General features: G+C 39.1%; 3 protein-coding genes across 5 annotated transcripts; 2 read left to right on the forward strand and 1 right to left on the reverse strand.

Moving 5' to 3' along the window:
- The first annotated feature begins 264 nt into the window (after positions 1-264).
- Positions 265-4919, forward strand: setdb1a (SET domain bifurcated histone lysine methyltransferase 1a). Of its 2 annotated transcripts, none has more exons than XM_026299442.1 (9): positions 265-339; positions 464-638; positions 838-941; positions 1067-1759; positions 2437-2595; positions 3497-3698; positions 3819-3892; positions 4227-4417; positions 4531-4919. In XM_026299442.1, the coding sequence occupies exons 2-9, from the start codon at positions 469-471 to the stop codon at positions 4645-4647; spliced, it is 1710 nt and encodes a 569-aa protein (XP_026155227.1). In that variant the 5' UTR covers positions 265-339; positions 464-468; the 3' UTR covers positions 4648-4919. The 2 variants fall into 2 exon arrangements, with proteins under 2 accessions (XP_026155227.1, XP_026155228.1); XM_026299443.1 differs by having other exon boundaries at positions 303-339; positions 448-638.
- Positions 4920-5715: 796 nt separating this feature from the next.
- Positions 5716-13966, forward strand: clk2a (CDC-like kinase 2a). Of its 2 annotated transcripts, XM_026300103.1 has the most exons (13): positions 5716-5884; positions 7032-7225; positions 7330-7615; positions 8716-8806; positions 9682-9748; positions 10120-10236; positions 10327-10493; positions 10805-10899; positions 11036-11165; positions 11693-11775; positions 11948-12027; positions 12126-12216; positions 12477-13966. In XM_026300103.1, the coding sequence occupies exons 2-13, from the start codon at positions 7032-7034 to the stop codon at positions 12654-12656; spliced, it is 1581 nt and encodes a 526-aa protein (XP_026155888.1). In that variant the 5' UTR covers positions 5716-5884; the 3' UTR covers positions 12657-13966. The 2 variants fall into 2 exon arrangements, with proteins under 2 accessions (XP_026155888.1, XP_026155889.1); XM_026300104.1 differs by lacking the exons at positions 5716-5884; positions 7032-7225; positions 8716-8806 and having other exon boundaries at positions 7477-7615.
- A 3285-nt stretch (positions 13967-17251) lies between these two features.
- On the reverse strand, positions 17252-21934 carry dnajc8 (DnaJ (Hsp40) homolog, subfamily C, member 8). Its single transcript, XM_026300105.1, has 9 exons — positions 21815-21934; positions 21316-21417; positions 19616-19672; positions 19419-19485; positions 19118-19212; positions 18917-18988; positions 17972-18063; positions 17808-17883; positions 17252-17699 (listed from the first exon to the last, which is right to left on the reverse strand). Exons 1-9 carry the CDS (start codon positions 21884-21886, stop codon positions 17580-17582), a joined length of 753 nt encoding a protein of 250 aa, XP_026155890.1. The 5' UTR covers positions 21887-21934; the 3' UTR covers positions 17252-17579.
- Between the last annotated feature and the right edge of the window lie 572 nt (positions 21935-22506).

Here is a 22506-nt window from a genome sequence, read left to right on the forward strand (position 1 = left end):
CTTTATAGGAAATGAAAAAAAAGCAAGCATAAGAAAACAATATGAGTGATGTCTGTATAAGTTGCTCCACGAGTGATGAACATATATTTATTTTTTACAGCCAACAGAGCATCTTCATCATCCTCATCTTCATCATCATCAGCAGCAGCTTCTTCTGGATGTTATTGGCGATTGGCAACTAGCATTACTGCCACCTACTGGACTGGAGCGTGGGGACAGCGCTAGGCTTGATTTCTGGACTAAACGTGATTTTGCACACGGACAGGGGGCAGCAGTGAGCCAGGTGAGGAAGGAAGCGAAGAAGAAGAAGTCGCAGTCGAAAACACAAGTTACAGAAAGGTTAGCGTTAGCCCACGTTAGAAAATGTTTTAATGTAAAAAATATATACGTAAATAATAAAACAAAACCAAAATATATTTACTTCTAACTTCTGGCGTATGATTTGAGATCGTGTGTGTTGCAGTGGCTATGGACGGGGATGAGATTGAGATGAGCAGAGAGGAGCTCCAAAGATGGATCAGAGAAAAGGTGCAGAACAGTGAACTGATCTCCTCAGATGTGCTGCAGAAATGCAAGCAGCTGCAGGCTCTGCTGGAAAGAAGGGAGCAAATGGCTTCCCGCATCATGAAGCTTTGCGAGTGAGTGTTATGTGTTTGTGCTCTTTGCTCTTATTTGACTGTTTTAGTGCTAACAGGTTGCGTTTTAAAATCACAAACAAAATCTAGTTTAATATTTTGTGTTTTTTGATCCCCTGCACTTAAAATACATTTGTTGTCCCTGTTTCTCTTCGTTCTTAGCTTGAATCGTGTCCTGTTTGATAATGATGTTGACTTTTAGGTCTGTGGCAGCATGTGAAGCAGTTGTGAAGAGACTATACGTTTTGCTGGGATGGGAGTACAAAGACACGGATTCTGATGATGATCATAGTGTCACCGGTTGTGGTAGGATGCACATCATTTGTAAATGTGCTATTGGTGTTGATAAATGAGTGGCAGTGAGGCAATGACTTATTTTAGTCTTTTCTGTCTTAAAGTCATAATTAAACCTGTGCTTTTTACTTTTGTAGGATATAGACCTATATCTCCATGTGACTCTGTTCATTCTGAGACTCAAGTCCGATGTTCTCCAGCTATGAACGTCTTAATGCTGCAGGACAGTGATAATCTAATGAGAGATTATGCCAAAAAACATTCAGATATATTTATGAGAAAGCCAGTAGTGATGTTAACCAGACTGCCTGAATACAAGATCAGTGCTCTACGACAACCATCAGCTGAGAACCACAGCAGTGAAGATGAATTCTTAGGCAACTCGGATTCTGATATGCAGTGGGAGCCAGATGGTTCAAGTGATTCAGATTTTTCTATCTCAGAGTTTAAGACCAATTCAAAAAAGAGGAGAAGAATCGATCAAGACACTAAAAACCCTGCTAATAGTCATGCAACATCTCAAGCAAGCATTGATACTGGTGGCAAGAGCAATGCAACAGAAACATCAACACCCCAAGCTGGCACAAATGCTAACATTATAGCGACAACATCAGCTCCCCAAGTCAGCACATATGCCAAGAGCAGTACAGCGACAACGTCAACTCCCCCAGGCAGCACATATGCCAACAGCAATACAGCGACAACATCAACTCCCCCAGGCAGCACATATGCCAAGAGCAGTACAGCGACAACATCAACGCCCCAAGCCAACAGCAATACCAACGCTAAGAACGCAACCAAAACATCGACACCAGCAGGAAGCACCAATGGTAAAAACCCAACACAGACAAACTTAAACACCTGACAGATTCAAAAACTTTTTTGTGGCATCAATCACTTCATATAAGCATCTGAAGTTTGTACTTCATTAACATTTCTGTCATAAAAAAACAAAGAAATATGACATTATCTATAACTGATATAAAGCTGCAGTGGAGGTCCTCAGTTAGTGATAGATAAATAAAAAAAATTTTTATTCCTCCTTATTTACTCTACTTTGTTCTGAGGCCCATGGCCTCGGTCAGAAGGTTGACTGAGAACCCAGTGGTCATTAACAGAGCTTGTTCATATGTCCTTTGTAGAGGTGAGGAAGGACAACAATCTCCATAGTAATAACCATCAATCAGGCCATTATGATAGTGTAGCAAGATGGAAGACGCTGGGAGTAAAAAGACGTGACAACCTGCTTGGAGTTTCCTAAACAGCAACTGGTCAGAACAGGGAAGAGTGATTGCAGCCAAATCCCAACTGGTCCCTAATAAAAATCCTGCTCCGGAGTGCACATGATCTGAGACATGACAGTTTTAAACGTGTCGGAAACATTACTTAATAAAAGCAAATTGGCTTTTTTACATTTTAAAAGAATATACGTGTAGGCAACAACAAAAAATGTTCACCTCAAGTTTATCAATTCAAATATTTCCATGTTTTGTATTTTACACTGCAGGAGTAACATCTGTAGTAGCAGCACTACGTGAGTCCTCTGGTGCCAACAAGACCTCCTCTGCTGCACCATCAGGAAAGATCATCGTGAACATGAATGTCCTGGCCAGGAGGAGGGCCATGGAGTGGAAACCGGGGAAAATTGTGGAAATATTAACAAGGGGTAAGAGTTGTTCTAAATGTATTGATTTCATTTTGGGACAATGATTTACAGTACAACCTTTTCATAGGATTGTGAAATTTCTCAGAGAGTTTGTTGTAGCCAGACTGTAGGTTGATCCAAATATCATTAAGAGGAGGGAAATGTAATGGAAAAATGATTTCACAGAGACCCTACAGGTGCAGTTTAGTTTTTTGTTTTTCATGTCTCTGTCCTTCAAGACTCTGTTTTATCAGGCACCATGGAAACTGTGTACTCTTGTAATCTCAAAGTTGTCTTGTTGTGGCTACATAACAATGTGTGAGATATGCTTCTTAATTGGGTGACGGGGAAAGAGCGTGTGAGGATGAAACAAGGGCACGCCCAACTCATCCAGGACGTAGCATTAACTATCAAATAAGATTGTAGGTTTTTGGAATATAACCGTATTAGGGAATAAGCTTTGTAGTAGAATAGGGAAGTAAGGGGAGATTACTTGCATCTGTGTACAAATAGCAGCCTCAGCCCAGTAGGAGCTAAGCACCTGGGGATATGATGAAGTGTCTGTGTTGTGTACTGCTCCTTTTCTTGCAGGAACATATATCTGAAAAGAAAGTTTGATCTGTCATTCTCTTTATAGCTCACCACAGGGTTTTTGCCACAGCAGCTTTCAGCAGGTTTGTGGAGTGAGCTAGCTGAAACAGTTCATTATTTTCTAACTTCTCTAGCTGGTTTCAGTGACCCAACAAAGAATTGTTCATGCAGAATGTAGGTGAAAATAAACATTAAATACAGGGGGGTAGCTAGCACAACTTCCTGATGTGAAACTTTATATTTACATAGGCTTCAAGCAAATGTTTATGCTGAAACAAAATTAGAATCGCTTTACTCATTAGAAGTGTTGTTTTTTTTTTTTTCTTTGCAGAAGATGGTAGAATAAAATACAAGGTCACTTTGGAGGAAAAGGGGAGGATCCTAGTGTCTGGCCACCACATCGCGTTTGACTGCATACCAAAGATAGATGAACTGTTTATCGGTGCTCGTGTAGTGGTCAAGCTTCAAGGTGAACAGACTGAGTTCTGCCCTGGTATTATGGCAGAGCTCCCCACCAGAAAGAATCGTATGAGGTGTGCATGTGTGTTTTCTTTCTTTAAAATAATCATATTAATGTATTCAGCCTTTATATATAAGCATTATAATCAGTATTAGCTAAAGTATGCTTTGATAAATATTGGTTCACTTTCCAGGTTCCTGGTGTTTACTGATGATCACAGGCCAGTCTACATTGGCTTACCTTTACTCCATCTGGTGTGCAAACCATGTAAGTCTTTATAGTGTATGGGGATTTCAGACAGAGAGTAATTTGGTCTGAAAGTTTGGTCTATTTGGTCAAGAGTTAAGACCTATGCAGTGTGCACAGCTGTGTAACTCTGATAGAGAGGTAGATGTACAACCTCCATGCACTGTAGAGTTAGTATACTTTCTGAATTGAATTCACATTCCATGTCATATGAGCAACACACATGCACACAATTAAACTGATGACAATAAAAAACTGGAGCCCCATATTCATGAACCAGTGTTGTCTACTGTACCTAGTAGTACTGGTATACTGCCAGTAAGCAAAGTGACAGATTTTGTATTTTTTATGACAGTGGAGGACCCTTTGGATGATATTGAAGATGAATCTCACAAGAATTTCATCAAACAGTACTTAAGGACCTGGCCTTACCCACCTCAGTCCCAGTACAGGGTTGGACAAATAATTAATGCAGAAAGTGATGGAGCCCAGCAGAAGTGTGAGGTCCTGGTGGTTGACAGCAGCTTGATACAAGTTGTTTTTCAGGTCAGTAGTTTTAGACATTAGTCTTTGAATTCAGCTCTTCATTTCTGATGCCTTGTTATCCTGCTACATTTATTTAGACTGTCTCATGGTCTTTTGTGTGTCGTCATCCACAGAAAGATCAACATAAGGAGTGGATCTACCGAGGCTCCATGCGCTTGCAACACATGATTAATATGATGGAGAATTTGGAGTCGAAAAAGGACAATAAGAAGAAGAAAAAGAACTTGTAGTCTCTTAAGAACTTGCTCATCAGATGTATTTTGGGCCATTAAGACAAACTTGTGTTGAATGCAGCATGCAATCACATGATGTGAAATTTTAACTGTGGCCAATGTGCTAAAAAGCCCATTGCTGTTCTGTAGCTCTTAGATAGGACCATGGACCAGATGTGGCTGAAAACTGCCAAACTGTTTGAAACAATAGAGGAATGTTATCACGTATTTGTAGATGTGTTTGTGTTTTAATTCTGTGCTTTTATGTAAAAATAAATCTTTCTTTCGAACTTGTTTTAACTTGTTAATTCCCATAGGAAGTTCAACAAAACCAGCAGCTGTATTGAACATTAAGTGTAAGCTGTAGAGCCCCGTTTTCATTAAGGAAAGAAAAAAAAATGTAAAGATTGGACATTATTAAAATAATTAAATTGAACTCAGTTATTTTTAGTGATGGAAGCCTGTTTTACTAGGAGGTAATGCTTCCACCTCATTGGTTGTCAACTGATGTTAAATTAACATTTTAAATAAAGTTTCTTTTTCTTCATTTTCTTCTTATTTTTTAATAACCGACTGATTGTTCAGTGTATAAAATGTTAGAAAATAGAATTATGTCTATGGGTGATAAATGACCAAGTAAACAAATCACTGTTCTGTCTGACAGCTACTGTCTGAAGTTTGTACCACTGAATTATGGACATTTAAAATGATGAAATTACTTATATGAATGATTAATTTGATGCTTTTCCATATGTATAAGTCAAGAATAAGTACATAAGTCGATCTTTTTAGTTAGACATTTTGACATCTTGCGAAAAGGTAAATTTATGCGAAAACCTGAGTTATTGGTTCATATGATGAAACTAACTTGTGACTTAGCGTTAAATATAAAAATAATACCCAAAAAATACATCTAAACCGTTACATCAAAATGATCCATAAGTATCACATTTTGTATGAACTTAGATCTTCGGGAAAAAATTGATTTAGTTAGAGTTACACTTTTAACATATTAATTATAACTGTTGCGGGTTTATTAGTTATCTGTGTACTCACAGGCAGCATTACATTCTCGGGCTGGGAGGTGTTAACACCACTAGTCTGAACCAGAACTAGCTCTACCCGGGCAGGCAGAGAAAAGAGCTGCTAGCATTGGAGCTTTGACCGTCGGGCTAGCAGGGATATAGAAGCAAAAAACTGGAACGCCATCACGGATTTCTTGTGGGACAAACGCACAGGCCTCGCTGCTAAAACGGTAAATATAAAATGCAGCCGTTTCGTGCTTGTTTATAGCTAAAAGGTTAGCACGGCAGCTAGCGTAAGTAGCCGTTTAGCTAAGCTAGCCGCTAAGATGGCGGTCAGACTATTTACATTAGCTGTTGTTGCTAGCAAAGCAGGCTAGCGGCTAGGTTGGTCAGTTAGTTAGCTGGCTCGAGTTTAAAGCTAACGCTATATCTGCTGGTTATACGCTGGGGTAGAATTGGTGTTAACGTTGCAACGCTTGTCGACAAAGCGCTGAAATGAATAACGTTAAGCTGTAGTTTTACTATCGCTTCTTGCATCGTCTTATCTTGTATGAAAACACATTAACGACGCTTTTACGAGTTTAACTCAGCGGTAGCTAATGTGTGTCAACATAGCGTAGCTAGTTCAGTCAAGCTTAGCTAACGTTAGCTAATAATAATGCACTCGTGAATTCTAAGTCGGTTTATTTTTAAATTATTTGATATATTTCTGTATTTAGGCTAACCAGTGTGGGTTGCTAACGTTACTAGTTAAATGTGGTACTTGAACATAGTTATTAAACTAAATCAAAATTGCTTGTTCACTAAATTCCAGGACCACATCAAGTTAGTTATTTAACTGCAGCCTTTTGTACAGATTTCAAGTCTGCATGATTACTCTTGGTTCATGGTGAAGTTGTCGAAATGTGTTTCATTGGCTGGTGATATTCAAATGTGGGTTAGCGTTCGGGGCCCTTCACCACCACGCTACAAAAATACTGTATGTTTACTAAGCTGATGTTGTCAATCAACTCGCCATATCTGATTTTAAAGAACGATTTGGACCTTTCCAAGGGCACTTTGTTTCAATAGTGAAGTTAAGATATATATTTTTTAAACATAGTCTCGAATGCATGGTGCCAAGAATGAACAAAAGTTTTTGGCTGTGTGTTCAGTTAGTTTTACATATTCAGTCATTTTTGTGTCCTGCAATGTCTCCTCCTAACTCCCTTTTTAGTCTTGCAATACACATCTGTCCTTCTTAAATTTATGTGAAACTGTTTCTTTCGGTTTTATTTCACCAACCGTTTCATTAACCTTTAGGAGCAACTTTTCCTCAGGCCTCATTACTTGTTTACATATAATAATGTTTTGTTTGTCCTTTGAATAATTCACTAGATGCCTCACACAAGACGATACTCGTCTTCAGACAGAGACAGTCGAAGCAGCTATCAAGACCGTTACAGAGACAGAGACAGAGGGCGAAGACACCGACACAGAAGATCGCCTACTTACTCCTCCAGCAGTGACAGAGACCGAGACAGAAGGGGACGGGGACACAGACAGGAAGGAAGCTATGCACGTTCAAGGAGGTGTGCTTGTGTGTATATAGTACCAATTTTGCAGGTCTATTTTTGGTGTTTTGATTCATTTTCAGTTTTGAGGTTTCAATATATGCCTGTTTCCTCTGATTCAGTCGTAGCTATGACAATCGTTCGACCGAGCATCGGCCGTTTGACCGAAGATACTACGAGGGATACAGACGCTTGGATCAGAGCCGAGATCGAGACCGTGACAGGGAAAGGGAGCCACATGCAGCAGCTGAGAGTTACTATCCACGCGACTTTTCACCAAACATGTACGATTACCGACGTCCCCGTGAAAGAGAGCGTGAACGGGATGAGTCGTACGGGCGGAAAGGCAGCAGGCGTAAGCACAAACGAAGGCGGCGTAGAACCAGGTCCTATAGCCCATCCTCCTCGGTGAGTACAGCCAGACCCGAGACTGTGTTTTAATTCTCCTCATCCTCTCTCTTTCCATCTCTGTCTCTTTCACTCAGCTCTTTCTGTCCCTCTTTCTCTAACCATTTGTTCTTCACAGCCCCAGGAATTGGTAAGTAGTACAATCTTTATGATTTGTTTTTGTTCTGTCAGAGGGGTTTTGTTTTATTTTTGTTAAGTGGGTTTTGGTTGAATTGGCATTTCTTTTAAATTGGCAGAGCATTTTCATTTTTAAACACTTCTTCAGCAGTTTAATAGTATTAGCCCCTAATTCTTGCTGCTCTACAGATACATATCCAACACAACCTTCATAACTTTGGAACCCCAGTTTCATCTAATCATGGTTAATTTTGTATCTGTGGTGCTTTTAGTATGTTATCTGTTGTATTGGCCTATTCTTCAATGCTAGTAGTTGGTTGTAATCTAGTAGATAGTGTAGATAGGGTTGGGAAAAAAAGTGAAAATGTTCTACCAAACATCATACAAAATTTAGATTTTAATTGAATATAACTTTGAAGGCATTTAAAACATAAATTTTTGACCACACTTGTGTGTTAGTAAGTATCCATTTAAATGAGCAAGAGGTTGTTTGAATTTGATCTAGTGTAAATTTTAGGGTTATATGTTTGTTTTTTTTGCTTGATTACATATGGTCCTCTCATTTATTTTCAATTTTTTAGTATGAAAAGTCATCCTGTTAAATTTTGAATTAGTTATATTACTGTCTTAATTGGTTTTTGCGTTGATGAATGGCTATCCCAGTTGCTTCCTTGTTTGTAAGCAGCTGGGGTTTTAAAGGTAGAGGGGGGAGAGGAGCAGAAGACAACATGTGATCTTTGACTTGTTCCCTTGCACTATATCCCTATCGTTATATATTTCCTTCACGTGGTGTCATGCGTGAATCGCCCCATGACCACCAAATCTACCTACAACCACTACATCAACTACCACCAACACCACCCTCCTCCTCCCTCTTCGTCTACCTGTGCCGCCTGACGCCATGGCTGCGGCTGCCCCTGAAAACCCCCTGTTCCCTACGCTCGTGTTGTGACCTGCTGATGGTGGTTTGGGTGTGAAAACAGCGGAGCGACAGCCGGACGCGGGCACTGAGTGTGAGGGACGACGAGGAAGGGCACCTGATCTGTCGGAGTGGGGACGTCCTGCAAGAGAGATGTACTCACTGCCACTACTCTATCGTAACCCTTCTCCATATGAGTATTAAAGCATAGAGCATTTACATGACATGGGAGTGCCTGATGATGATGCCTTGCTAGAATGCTCTTCGCTCTAGCTGAAATAGCAGGGTGGATTGCAAGAATGTTGAAGATTTTAGGAGGGCCTTTAGGTACTTTTTTCCTTTTTGTTCTAGGATTTTAAGCTGTGGAGCATTTTCTGTTTCACAGGTTATTTGACTTTCCTAAATATAGATTCCCATTTGAAGCTGTTTGTCACTGTTGCCTTTTAGAGTACAACTACTCTTTATACCTGTAACTTAAGCTAGCCAATTTGCACTATGACGGTTTCAGGGATGTTCTTACATATTTATTTATTTATTTATTTTTTTTTAGTACACTTCTAACATGCACATACACTTTTTTTGCCATCTTTCTAATACAACCTGTGCTCATATATAGACAGTAAACATACATGAACACTTATTTAAGTACAACGCATTCTTTAGTAAAAACTTTTTTTTTTCCTGTTTTAAGAATTACATGTCCACTTGGGCAAAGACAGCCACATCTTGAAAGGATGTGCTCTCTATTTCGATAGCTCAAATTGGTCATCCAAGAAAGGGAGCATTTTATGTTTGCCCCCTTATCATAGTGCAATGCTTCTGATATTCATAGATTACCTGAAAGTGTTTCCAGCCTGCCAAATTGAATAGGCAGCTTTTTGAAACGAGGATGGGCGCTAGCATTGATACGCCTGTCTATAATTTTGCATTGTGTACTCCTGCTGTAGTACAAACATCTAACACTCCTGTTCTTTCTTTCCCCGCTCTCCTTCTTTCTTTTTTTTCTCTTTCTTTCTGTGTTGTGTTACAGACGAGATTGTCAGCACTTTGGGAGAAGGCACCTTTGGGAGGGTCATGCAGTGCATTGACCATCGCAGGTGTGTGTCATTCTGGAACACAACAGCTCTTAGCCTCTGGGGTCCTATTTTAAGACCCATAGTAGGAAATCTAGAAGCAAGTGTGTTTGTGTTTTACTTGTCAGAGTTAGGCTTCAGTCACAGAAATTTGGATTTAATATCATCCAATGGAGCTTCTGTATGGAGTCACTTCTCTTGTTCCCACATATATAACAGATATTAGAGACATTGGCATAGTGAAGCTATTAACTGTTATGTTTTAAGTGTAAAGTAAAAAAAAACAAATACTTCTTAACAGACCCTCTGAATCTGGGTCTGCATCTCCTCCCTGAAGTGAGGCTTGCATACAAATGTAATGTACATGTTTTGTCTTGTATTACTTGTCTTCACAGGGGAGGAAACCATGTTGCTCTAAAAATTATAAAGAATGTAGAGAAATACAAAGAAGCAGCTCGTCTGGAGATCAATGTGCTCGAGAAGATCAATGAGAAGGATCCTGATAACAAATAGTGAGTTTTTGAGGATACTACAGTTAATTTTGTTAACTGATGCTGGTGCAAATAAGCCACTTTATCACTAACGTCTTGTTTGCCCTGCAGCCTTTGTGTACAGATGTATGACTGGTTTGACTACCACGGTCACATGTGCATCTCCTTTGAGCTGCTAGCGCTCAGCACCTTTGACTTTCTAAAGGAAAACAACTACCTGTCCTACTCAATTGGTCAGGTCAGACATATGGCCTACCAAATTTGTCTCGCTGTGAAATGTAAGTTTTTTTTTTTTGTTTGTTTGTTGTTTTTTTTTTTTTAAATGTTCGTGATTATTTAGTTTTTTTTTTTTTAAATGAAGAAACTTCTGTAGAAACTGTAGCCAGGTCTTTTAAATTAAATATACTCTGTCACACATATGTGGATGGATTCTTTTTTTTTTTTTTTTTTTTAACTATTCTAAATGTTCTTTTCATCCTTCTGTTTACTGAATTAACGTCAGCACACTGGATGATTTGAAGGTGTAGTGTATAAAGTAAGTAATTAATTCACTGTCCAAGACTAAACAAACTGTACATATTCTCCATAGTTCTCCATGACAACAAGCTGACACATACAGACCTAAAACCTGAGAACATCTTGTTTGTCAACTCAGACTTCACAATGTCCTACAATGTGGAGAAGGTAAGTGGCAACAGAAGAAGAAAAAAAAAACCCTTTTTAGGTACCATGAATGAATATGAAATATTGAGCATTTTTCTTGTTAAATTGTAGGAAAGTCTATTTAAGGATTGCTGTGAAACACTTTTCTGTTTTGCAGAAACGAGAAGAGCGTACAGTTAAGAACACAGCAGTACGTGTGGTGGACTTTGGCAGTGCTACTTTTGATCATGAGCACCACAGCACCATTGTATCCACACGGCATTACCGTGCTCCTGAGGTCATACTAGGTGAGACTATAGGCTATATGTTCACTGTAAATACAACAGCCCACACTCAAAGTTAAATTAAGCACCAGATACTCAACAACTCTGTTTGAAGATAAACAGTTGTTTTTGGTACAGTTAAGATGTTCCTACGTTACTCTGTAGACTAAAGTACAAGCACAGCACAGCCCCCGAGATTTCACACAGAAAAACATTTTAAGGTGTCATATTCTGTAGGGAAAAGGTGATATTTGTCCTTTTCTGGTTCACTTCAGCTGACATATGTCATTCACATATAATCAACATGACAATCAACAGCAGGGAGTAGTAAGGCTTGAAGGCAGTTGGCCCTGGTTAATGTAAGAGTAATGAGTTCATTTTGCATTAGTTCTAATCTGTGTATCATTGCTCTCTGGGTAGTACGTGACATTTTCACATTGCCTTATGTAGCTCATACACTGAATCATTTGAATACATTTGTAATGTTAGCAAGCCTTAGTCCCAGACTGGAGGTACCCTAGGTGTTTTGATCAACATATTTTGTTGTTCAGAGCTAGGATGGAGCCATCCCTGTGACGTGTGGAGCATTGGTTGTATCCTCTTTGAATACTACCTGGGCTTCACCTTGTTTCAGGTACAACAGCGTTCTGTTCCTGTCAGTTAACTCTTTGTGTCATATGTGAGCTCTGACTGCTTGACAGAAGCAGAACCAGCAGAGTTAAATTCAGATTGTGTCCTGAATCAGTCTTCCTTTCTGTCTTGTCCTCCTTTCTGCTGAATCGTGATTATTTAACTTATTCTTTCAGACTCATGACAACAGGGAACATTTAGCCATGATGGAGAGAATCCTAGGGCCAGTGCCCTCTAGGATGATTCGTAAGACAAGGTGAAAGCACATACAAACACACTGAAGTGATGCACATTTTATATCGAAAACAATATTTATACATTTGAATGCTGCTCACACTGTTTGTACCTTTTTAGGAAGCAGAAGTATTTTTATCGTGGGCGTCTGGACTGGGACGAGAGCTCCTCAGCAGGGAAATATGTCAGAGAAAACTGCAAACCCCTACGGGTAAGAATCCGATTTATTGCAAGTCTGTTCGATACACAAGAAATTTGAATCCCATACATTGACTCTTGTCAAAACAGTTCACACTATATGTACATAAGTGTGTACATAAGAGACAATACATAGTAAAAAAATATATATCTAACAGGTTGACTATCAACAAACATTTTACTTAAAGAAAAGAAAGTGTATTTATTTCGCGCTGCAGTTGGTGAGTCAGACTTCCTCTTATTAGCTTTGTTGTTTCCCTTTTTCCCTGCCAGCGGTACTTGCTGTCAGAGGCAGAGGAGCACCACCAGTTGTTTGACCTTATTGAAAGCATGTTGGAATATGAGCCCTCTAAGAGGCTGGTCCTGGCTGACTCCCTCAAACACCCTTTCTTTGAGAGTGGCGAGGCAGCGGGCAGCAAGAACTGGGAGGGAAACCGGGACATCAGTCGATGACCCTCGAGTCTGCAAAGACTGACTGACAGAGGAGAGTTGTTATGTGGAGCAGGTGAACTGTTTATCGGGCTTCAGATGTTTTCTGTTGTTTGTCATTAACGCATGGACACCTTCACGTCTTGCTCCTCTGCTCTGTCCCTCTGATAAGCCACCTCTGCAGCCACGAGAGGCATGTTTTCTTTGCGGCAGAGAGATCGAAATGGCCTACAGAAGACTTTGAGTCCTAATGAATCTTTTCTAGTCGTCACAGTCTCAATAAAGGACAGAAATCTTAAACGGGAGATTGTTTGTACCCAAAGTAGCCCTCTATGCACTCCTGTCTTCCTTTTGACTTTTGAACCAACTTCCTCCCACCTTTTCTTCCGTCCATCTAATTTCATTTGCATGTAAGGAAAATGATTCCTCTCTACTGCAATCACTAGTGCAGCCAGTTTTACAAGAACTCATTCTCAAGTCTAAAGAAAGGTTAAAAGAAGATGGAGCTGTATATGCAGTGCAAGTCCTCACCAACACAGTTCTAAACATGGAGACATGCATGATATTCTGTTTTTCTAACACAACATAGATTCAAAAATCTATAAAACTGAATATATTTCTTTGGAAATTTTAATTATCTCCAGAAGAAGCAAATGTTTGAAGTTTACATTTCCATTTTTGTTATGTGAGTACTTGCATTGTGTATTATTTTTGTTTTTTTTTTTTATAACGGATTATCCCTTATATCTTGCCCTTAATCTCCGATCATTAGTCCTGTTATTGTTCACCAATGAGATGATAATGGTGATGGACACTCCACACACAGGCCTCTGTAGCCTGTCTTATTGATAGGAGTATGTTTATGTTATGCGCTGCTCTCTGGGTGTATGTGTGCTCTGTGTGTAGAGGTGTGGATGGAGTGGGTGACATGTTCATGTTGTTTTGTTCAGTGATTTCTTAGAAGTTCATCATTAGTCATGGGAACATTCTGACATCCTTCATAATACAAAAAAAACATAAACTGCCTTTTCCATGTGTGATCTGGTCAGACCTGAAGTCTTTCCATTGAGATTAAGCACACAGCTCCTGGGCATAGTCAGTGAGCCACACAACTCCTGTTAACGGTATTTATTAAGAATTCCAGTAGGTTATAGTCCCCACCCTCAACCTGTACATGACTTGTTTTTTTGTATGAAATTAAAACATATAAAACTGTATATATGTATGATTGTGTAGAATTAAAGTTAAGTCCTCCTTGCCAAAGGCTTATGGTGCTCAAAGTATCAGTTTGAGCCTGTGGTAGCTAAGGGGAGGCACTCTGTCTTTAAATATCATCACTGTGTCTGAGTCCATCTCTTATGTCAGCATGACCCTGTTGCGTGATTTGTGAAGGAGTCAAGTGGGTGGCAGAAATGTGTTTGTGCACAATGTGAAATATTTCCTGTTTAAAGGTCCTTAAATCAAACGCAGCTAAATAGAAAATTTATGAAAGAAATGTATGCAGTATTTTAACTTTAAAAAGTTGCCATTGTCTTGTTCATTAGGTCAAACACTTCTCTTCTTTCAGGCAATTACAGGCTTATTTTGCTCACAATGTTAGATTGTAGGCATTGGACAGTTACTTGTGCTGTAAGTGAAGAATATCTTGTAAAAATGTTTTTAGTGCAAAGATCCTAAGGACTTTGGAGTTAATCTTGAACTTTGAAGAAAATTAACCTTGACTGTAGGTAAGAGCTCTTAGCAATCACGTGTTGTGTTCTTCCCATTCTTATTGTGTTTAATTTCTTTTGGGAGCTAACCTCTTTTTCATTTCCATCCTTAACCTAAGCTCAGCTGTCACCCTGTCAGGATAAGGGAGTGAGGGAAACCTGGAAAATCTGCTGCAACAGGTGTACTGATGCTTCGTCACATAAGCTTTCCCCATCTGTCGGTAAGGTGCCAGTCTACTGTTGCTTTAACCTCACTCACTGCCCCCATTTTTCTCCCTTTTGTCCTGTGTATGGACACTTTTTTTCTGCCAAGGGCTGGAGTAATGGCTGTATAGCTAACTAATAGATGTCTAAATGTATCTGTTGAACAAAGATATTTAGTTCTTCATTATTGTAGGTAGGACAAATTTGTTATGGATTCTGGGTAGATTAGCAATAGAAAGATAATCCCATTGTTAAACTAATATAACTGATAACCAGTACTCAATTAATCAATCAGTTCTTTAATTCTGACATTCAGCTATAAGTAAATGAATGAGTCATTGAGGTTTGTGACTCAGGCGCTTAATCTTTCCAGTCAATGAAGATGCCCTCCTGTCTATAGGGGAAAGGAAGAAATCCCCTGTCATAAAAGCGGCACCTGTCCATGCCCTGTCAGTCTGGCTTCTGCTGACACAATCACCACTATCTCATCATCTGTTAAGTAAAGCCAGACTGTTTGCAGCTTAGGCAGAAACTTTATGAGAGTCTATATAAACTGTTTCACAGCTCAAATGTAAACAAGCAGCTGACTTCCTGCACAGGTGTGCTTGTAATTGCTCTGTTGATAATGAGATAAATGGCTCTTGTGTCTTCAGCTAATCCTGTTTGGGGACTGGTGAGGTCACCAGGCACATTCCAATAAAAGCAGACAGTGACGGAGCAGAGGTGGATACACGTGCACAAACTGAAGTATTGAGTGAAATGCAACAACGGGACGCTGCACTTTACAACTTTAAAAAATAATGCTAACATCTAATCTTGTCTACAGCAGATAGGCCTACCACTTGGTAAGTGAATCCCTTATTGCTTTAACAAATGTACATAAAACTGTTGTCACTTTTTTAAAAAGTGTGACGACATACTAAAAGCAGTGTAGGTTGACTTAAACTGTGAGTGATCAGGTGGGTTTTTTCTTGACATTATTAGAAAGACAATATGAAAATGCTCTTATTGACAGCTTATTAGTCTTATTGATTAATAGTTGCTCTTTGTTATATTTTCAGAGTAAAGCCTTATTCCTGGAGTAAATTTAAAAAGGAGCAAAGAGGCATCGGCAAAGACGTCATAACCTACATGCTGACAGTGCCACACAGCCTGAAAAGCACCATCTGATAAACCGACCAGCATCAAAACAAGACAAACTGAAAATGGATTCCCTTATGTCGCTGGGTGCTCCCCTGAAGCAGTTCACCAGCTGTGTGTCTGGGAAAAACACTTCCAACAGTAGAGGGGCCAAGAGGAGCCAGTCTGTCCGCAGAAGCAGCTTCACCCGCAGAAAGAGTGTCAGCAGGAGGAGAAGCCTTCCCTGCAGCAGCCAGAAGGTCCCTGACTCCTGGCTCAGAGTATACCAGGCCGAACTAAACAAAGAAAGGTACAGTGGCTCAAAACATTAATCAGAAAAATATGATACCATACCCTGTATTTGTCTATTTTGCCAACTTTTTAAAATTAAGGATGTACTCATTTGTGTAAGATTCATCATTACTGTACATTTAACTGAAACTAATATAGGAATTAAAGGGTTCAGTTACTTTCCTGGTACACAGCTGAGACTCTTGGCCAGACAGACTTGGCTAAATGAGGATAAGCCTGTTCCTCACATGAATAAGCTGCTTGTCCATGTGCTGTACCTGATGTTGCTCTGTTGCTGTTTGCCAAAAGGAAACGACAGCAAGCCATCCTGGCCAAGAAAAACGCTGAAAGGACTGTCAGAAAAACTCACTTCAGGAGCCACCACTGCCTCCCAAGGGTAGGTAAACAGTAAAATAAAAGTAAAAACAAAATTTTTGCTTTTCACCTGTTTTCTCAATTATTTTTTTTTTAATACACCCTTTCGTCCGCCTGCAGCAGACCACCACTGCCAGAAAACCAGTCCCAGCAAAGGATGAATCCTTCTTTGGAGCCTTTCAGGGTCTCAGCCTGGATGGACTGGTGGGAGTAGCTAATGGATCTAATGCTGTCTCAGCTTCTGCTGCGGGTGGAGATCAGTGCAAAGTCATGTGAACCCCAACATTTAAGGACAGTCAGACTGTTTAAATGGCCCAAAAGACTTGAAGAAATTGGGCTCATGGAAGAAAGATGATTTGAACTGTGGGACGGTAAAAATTTGTTATTATTCTATATTTCCCTCATTATTCTACTTCTGTAACATGCTATTGTTTATGGTTTAACATTTGTTTTGTAGATTTTTTTTTGTTTTGTTTAATGTGCCAGTCTTGAACATTTTCCATTCATATCTATTTTTGTGGTATTTAGCTGTTATATACTGGATTGGTGTTAGTGCTGCTTTAATCATCTGAGCAGTTTTTATGTTAAAGTCCCAGGCAGAAACTATGCAGGTCAAAGGATTTTAATGAATCTATTTTAAACATGCAGAATTAATGGCAATATGAAGACACTAATTTCAAAACTTTTTTTTCCTTCTTTTATTTAAGACAATGCTGTATTTCAGGTAGCAGGGTCAGAAATATATTCCTGTTTGCAATACTGAGTAAATCTGGTCAGTATTGTACTAGCTTGTAAAGTGACCTGTAATTACAGACACCCGTAATCATAGTAATACCAAGTGCATATACAGATAACAGTCTCCTGACCTTACCCTACATAATGACCACAAAATTTAGATTCTGATTGGTTGACCACAGGAAGTAGGCTTGTTAATACCAAGCTTTATTTAGTTAAAAAAACAAAACAAATGGAAAACAAAATATGTCACAATTTTCTAGTCAGTTACAGAAGTGGATGATGCATCATTTCTTACGTGAAGTAGATCTCTGGGTCCAGATCCAAAATATGTACATTAGAAAACGAAGTACAAAACTACGTTTGTCAGGATGAGAACGTTGTCATATCTTAGGTACCAGGATGACTGGTGATGACAACTATGCAGCTGACCGTAGCCGACAAGGTGAGGATACACAGAACTGAGGGTTTTTATAACTGGGTTTTTAATCTACTGAAGTCCTATTTTACAGCATCATTCCCTCTGTTCCATCTTGACTTTTGGGGGCTTGAGGAACGACCTGTTCTTTTTCTCCTTGCTCTTGCCTTTAGCTTGGAAGTTCCTCCAGCTGTCCACACGCCCATCTCTTGTTTCCTAAAACAAACAAACAAACAAAAAAAAAAAATGTCAGCTAAAAAAAAAAAAAATTTCAAAAAAGCAAGACCATCATGTGACTATTTAAGAGTAAGTAAGCACAGTCACCTCAAAGTTTTTCTGCCATTCTCTCTCTCGCTTCGCTTTCTCTGCTGCCTCAATTTCTTCTTCTCGTGCCCTTTTCCTGGTAAATTTGGAGAAAACAGGTTAACATCTAAGTGTTACCGAACAAAAACCAAATTCTATATTTATTGATATACTATGTCATTTACCTTTCATGCATGTCCTTTGCTTCCCTTTCCTTCCTCTTGATTTCGAGCTCTGCGAACAGCTTCATGGTCTGTTTGTACACTGCTTGCTTGAACTGGAAAAGAACAAGTCAATGTCATTTGATATATGATAATGGGCATGACCAAGACAAATAGTGGTTACACTTTATTTTAAGAGACCCACATTTTACAGCTAGTTCCCTGGAAACGTTCCAAATAATGTCCTAAAAGTATTCCCTTTGTAATTTGATATATGTTAATGTCCCTTTTTAACCTGCTGCATTTGCTGTTGACGTGGGTATGGTGACTCTCTTTTGATATCACAAGCTCCATTGTAAGAGATTTGGGGAAAGGAGAACAATAAACATTAGCCTACAGGAGAGCTCTGAATACACATGACTTTGGTCAAACTGTTTTGGATGCTCATCTGAGTCAGAAGGAACATTAACACAAGCTGATATAGCTAATACAGCCAACTGCATAAGAATCAGGTCATTTGGCAAGTTGCCCCAGATGTATATCTTGTATTTAGACTCAGGTTAAGTCCCAAAAAACTTGACTGAAATTGTGTTTATTCTAAAAACTCTGGAGGTTAACATGTATTGCTCTGATGATTCATGTCACTTTATCCAGGCTTGAAAATCCCCAAATCTCTATAACCAAGTACTGATAGTAAAATTAGCATTAGCTATAGAGTCACCACACTGACTTTTAAGAGGAAATACAACAGGTCAAAAAATAAATCTATATCTTTCAGGTTCTCACTTGTTCAACTTGTTTTTAAATGAAACACTGGGGATATTATGTAGCAGGTATGTGGGAAAAAATTAATGAATAGACATCCATGGTTCCAATCAAACATTAATACTAATTTAAATAGTTTCACAATGTTAGGTCTACTCTTTATTATATTCTCACTGCTGATGTGTGTGTAATTCTCTGACTTACCACTTCAGGGTCATCCTCCTCTACATCCAGTGCCTTCCCTTCTTTCTTCAGCTGTTTCCTTTTCTCCTTTACCTGTTGAGAACACAGAGTGGCAGAAAATCAAGTGTTAGCGAACAAATACAGTCCAGGAGAGCTGCGTAACATGGAAGCAAAACTATCTGATATTTGGAATGTAAGGGATTTTATGTATTGAACACTCACCATATGCTCCACATATTCCTTTCCTGCATGGATCACATCTAAGGCTCTCTTCTTCTGTTCAGGGTCCAGTAGGAGTTTGTATGCCTTATCCACAGCTAAAACACAGTAAAAATTCAGGATCAATTTAAACTTATACTTGTTTTTTTTTTTTCTTTTTCTCATCTAACAGCACGCATAATGGCAGGGGGCATGAATGTTCTATTTTACAGTGTGTTAATGTCAGAGACATGAGTTTGTCTGGTTACTGATAGGATGTATGTTTCCAACATATTGTATATAATCACTGATGTAAGGAATTTACCTTCAAAGGCTTTCTGTGCTCTGTCTGCATCATCTTGATTTTTGTCTGGATGGACCAAAATGGACAACTGCACAATTAAAGACACCAAAGATTATAAGTTTAAAAACAAACATAATAATCAGCAAATAAAGAAATAATCATGACACAAATAAGACTACAAATGCATATTTGTTTCCCCCCACAGTTCTTTTGCTTACCGCCCGAAACCTTTTCTTCAATTCATCATCTGTTGCTTCTGGATCAATTTGCAGCACCTGAAAATGATGTAAACATTTTACTTAAAAACAAGTAGTAGGGTAAAGTCTCATTCTGAAACTCTTTTCCCCAATGATGCAGTTACAGTCTTCAGGGGGTCTTGGAACCATTTCTTGTTACTTCTAACAACATGCTTTTTGTGCAGCCGAGTTATTTCTTAACTGTGCGCTAGTAATGTCACAACAACAGGGAGTCAAAAATGAAATCATCCGTGTAGAGTACAGTACGGTGGCTGACAAGGTCAAACACTACAAATACCGAAAACACATGCAAGAGAGAAATGCTGCACATACAGGGAACAGAAGTGTGCCAGGCCTCTAGGAGGATCCCGAACTGAGGGATGCTATGAACAAAGTTTAGCTTAACATTTAGACAGGCATCAACAAAAAAAGTCGACCACCATAGTATGGGGTGTAAGGCAGGTAACTACACCCTGAATGCCTTAACTCAAGCTTAACAGAGACTGGAAATAAAATTTGGTAATAAATACAGACTGTGGCAAGATCACATGAGCCAAAACATTAGTATTGAAATTCCACATTCTAATCAAGTGAAAATTTTACCTACTTCTTATAATGATCGGTCATTATAATAACCAATTAAATAAAAACATTTGTATGGCTTCCACAAAGGAATCAGTTATTCCCTATTTTATATAATTTTTTTTTTTCAATTTCAATTTAATTTTATTTGTATAGTGCCAAATCCCAATACAAATCATCTCCAGGCACTTTACAAGAACTAAAAACCCAACAAATCCCTCATGAGCAGCACTTGGCGACAGTGGAGAGGAAAAACTCCCTTTAATGGAAGAAAAAACCTCCAGCAGAACCGGGCTCATTATAAATCAATACACTGGTTTTGCTGGTCAGACTCACTTTGGGCTCTGGTAATGTGAAGGCAGCTTCTACCAGTATTTCAAACTACAATAGAATTAATACTGTGCAAACATTTCATGTACTACAGTTTTTGCTTTTTATCCACCACTCAGTATAATCAGAGAGGTGTCAGATTACAATTCATTCTGCAGCACCAAACATGCACCCATAGTCATAAAGAACTATCTTCAGCAACAAGAAAAAGGTGTCCCGCAACAGACTGTATGACCCCCACAGATCTCAGCATCAGAGGGTTAGCCTGGGAGGACATTAAGTGATGGAAGTAACTCAGATGCCTTAGATTAATGGCAAGTTCTCCAATGTGGTGGAACAACCTACATTGCTGTTCAAAGGTCAAGGGTCACTGCATTTTCCACAGCATTTTAACAGTATCTAAAGGTTGAGTCATGGCAACTGGACTTTCAGTTTCAGTTTTAAACTGAAAGTCCAGTTCCCCTGGACGACTGAGAATCTTCAGACATTATGACAGTACTACTTGCTTCAGTGCCGTAATGTCCAAATAATGCTTCAGTGGATGGTACTAACATCAGTGGACGTCAATTACTTAAATGACAATAAAACTGAAAAACCAGGGGTGACCCCAAACCTTTGATTAATAGTGTACCTCAAACCTGTGCATAAGAGAAATGGTGTGCCATAAAGACACACCAAATATCCAACATTTGGTCTTTTTAATTTTCACTGTAGTTTCACCGCACAGTGTAGTACAGCACATGAATTATTAATAATTCACAGGTTCTTACCTCAAAGGGATTTAGATTGAAGTAGGATGAGCCAGGTCTGAGCAGTCTCTCTATCTGCTGCTTGGACGTTAACACAGAGTCTCTCTTCTCAATCTGCTTCACCTGTTAAAACATGGAAACACCATGAAAACCTTCAAACACACAAACAAAACCAATTTCCCATCGTGCCGCTGGTTTTTTTTTTTTTAACGCAGGACCCCAAATATGACAGAAAGCGAACTGCACTGCTGCTGAAGAAGCTGCTACGTAGAACAGCTTTCTTTCACTGGGGTTTGGATAGACTAGCCGTGATTACAAAAGCAAAATGACGACCTTTCTCGGTGTCCCGGTAGAAACACGAAGCTACTCACGAAACACTTCAGCTAACGTTAGCTTGTTGTTAGCCGATGCTCAGGTAAGGAAGACCGCTGGGAATTAGCATGAAAACCAACCAACTTCAACGGATGCACAGAGCGCGATACTTTCCAAACACGCACACTCACATAAATAATTCTCGTACCTCCGTGTAAAAGTTTTGAAATAATTCATCGGACACACTCTGAGATGAAGGCTCTCCTCCGGCAGCCGCCATCTTCTTCAAGGTTTACATGTGACGTAGAGGCTCACGTGACTGTAGAGTTAACGCGATACAAAACGGATTTTTGATTTGAGGACAAAGAAGCAACGTTATATCAAAATACCTTTAGCTAGTATTTTAACTTGTGTAAGCCTCCTAAAGTACAAAATTAACATAATCTGCACCGTATGTGAAACGTCTTTCGAAAATTAGACGTTTTCTTTTTACCTATCTTTATTTAAATTATTGCTTTATTTTGAAAAGGCAGATATTGGTATGCTGCTTAGGGTCGATATTTTTGTTTTCTGTATTTGATAAACACAATGATGCTACTCTTGTAGTTTAATATAATCCAGCGTCATTTAGGATTAGAGGAAACCCGACATGTTCACTATGCACACGGCAGAGCAACATTTTTACATAATTAGAGGTAACACAGGTAACAGCCCACTATGGACTACTGGTATTCAATTAGGAATAGAAATCTACGCTGCTGCAAAACTGCCAAACGACTCTTTGTAATGCACCACAGCCTACAAATATAGTCTCTTTTCATTTCAAAATTTAACCCGAGTTTTAGGAAGTGCATCTCCTGATGGTACAACCCTAAACCCACTGTAGCTTGACAGGATTTC

This window comes from Mastacembelus armatus, chromosome 11 (genome assembly GCF_900324485.2).
Source record: "Mastacembelus armatus chromosome 11, fMasArm1.2, whole genome shotgun sequence".
Lineage (NCBI taxonomy): Eukaryota > Metazoa > Chordata > Actinopteri > Synbranchiformes > Mastacembelidae > Mastacembelus > Mastacembelus armatus.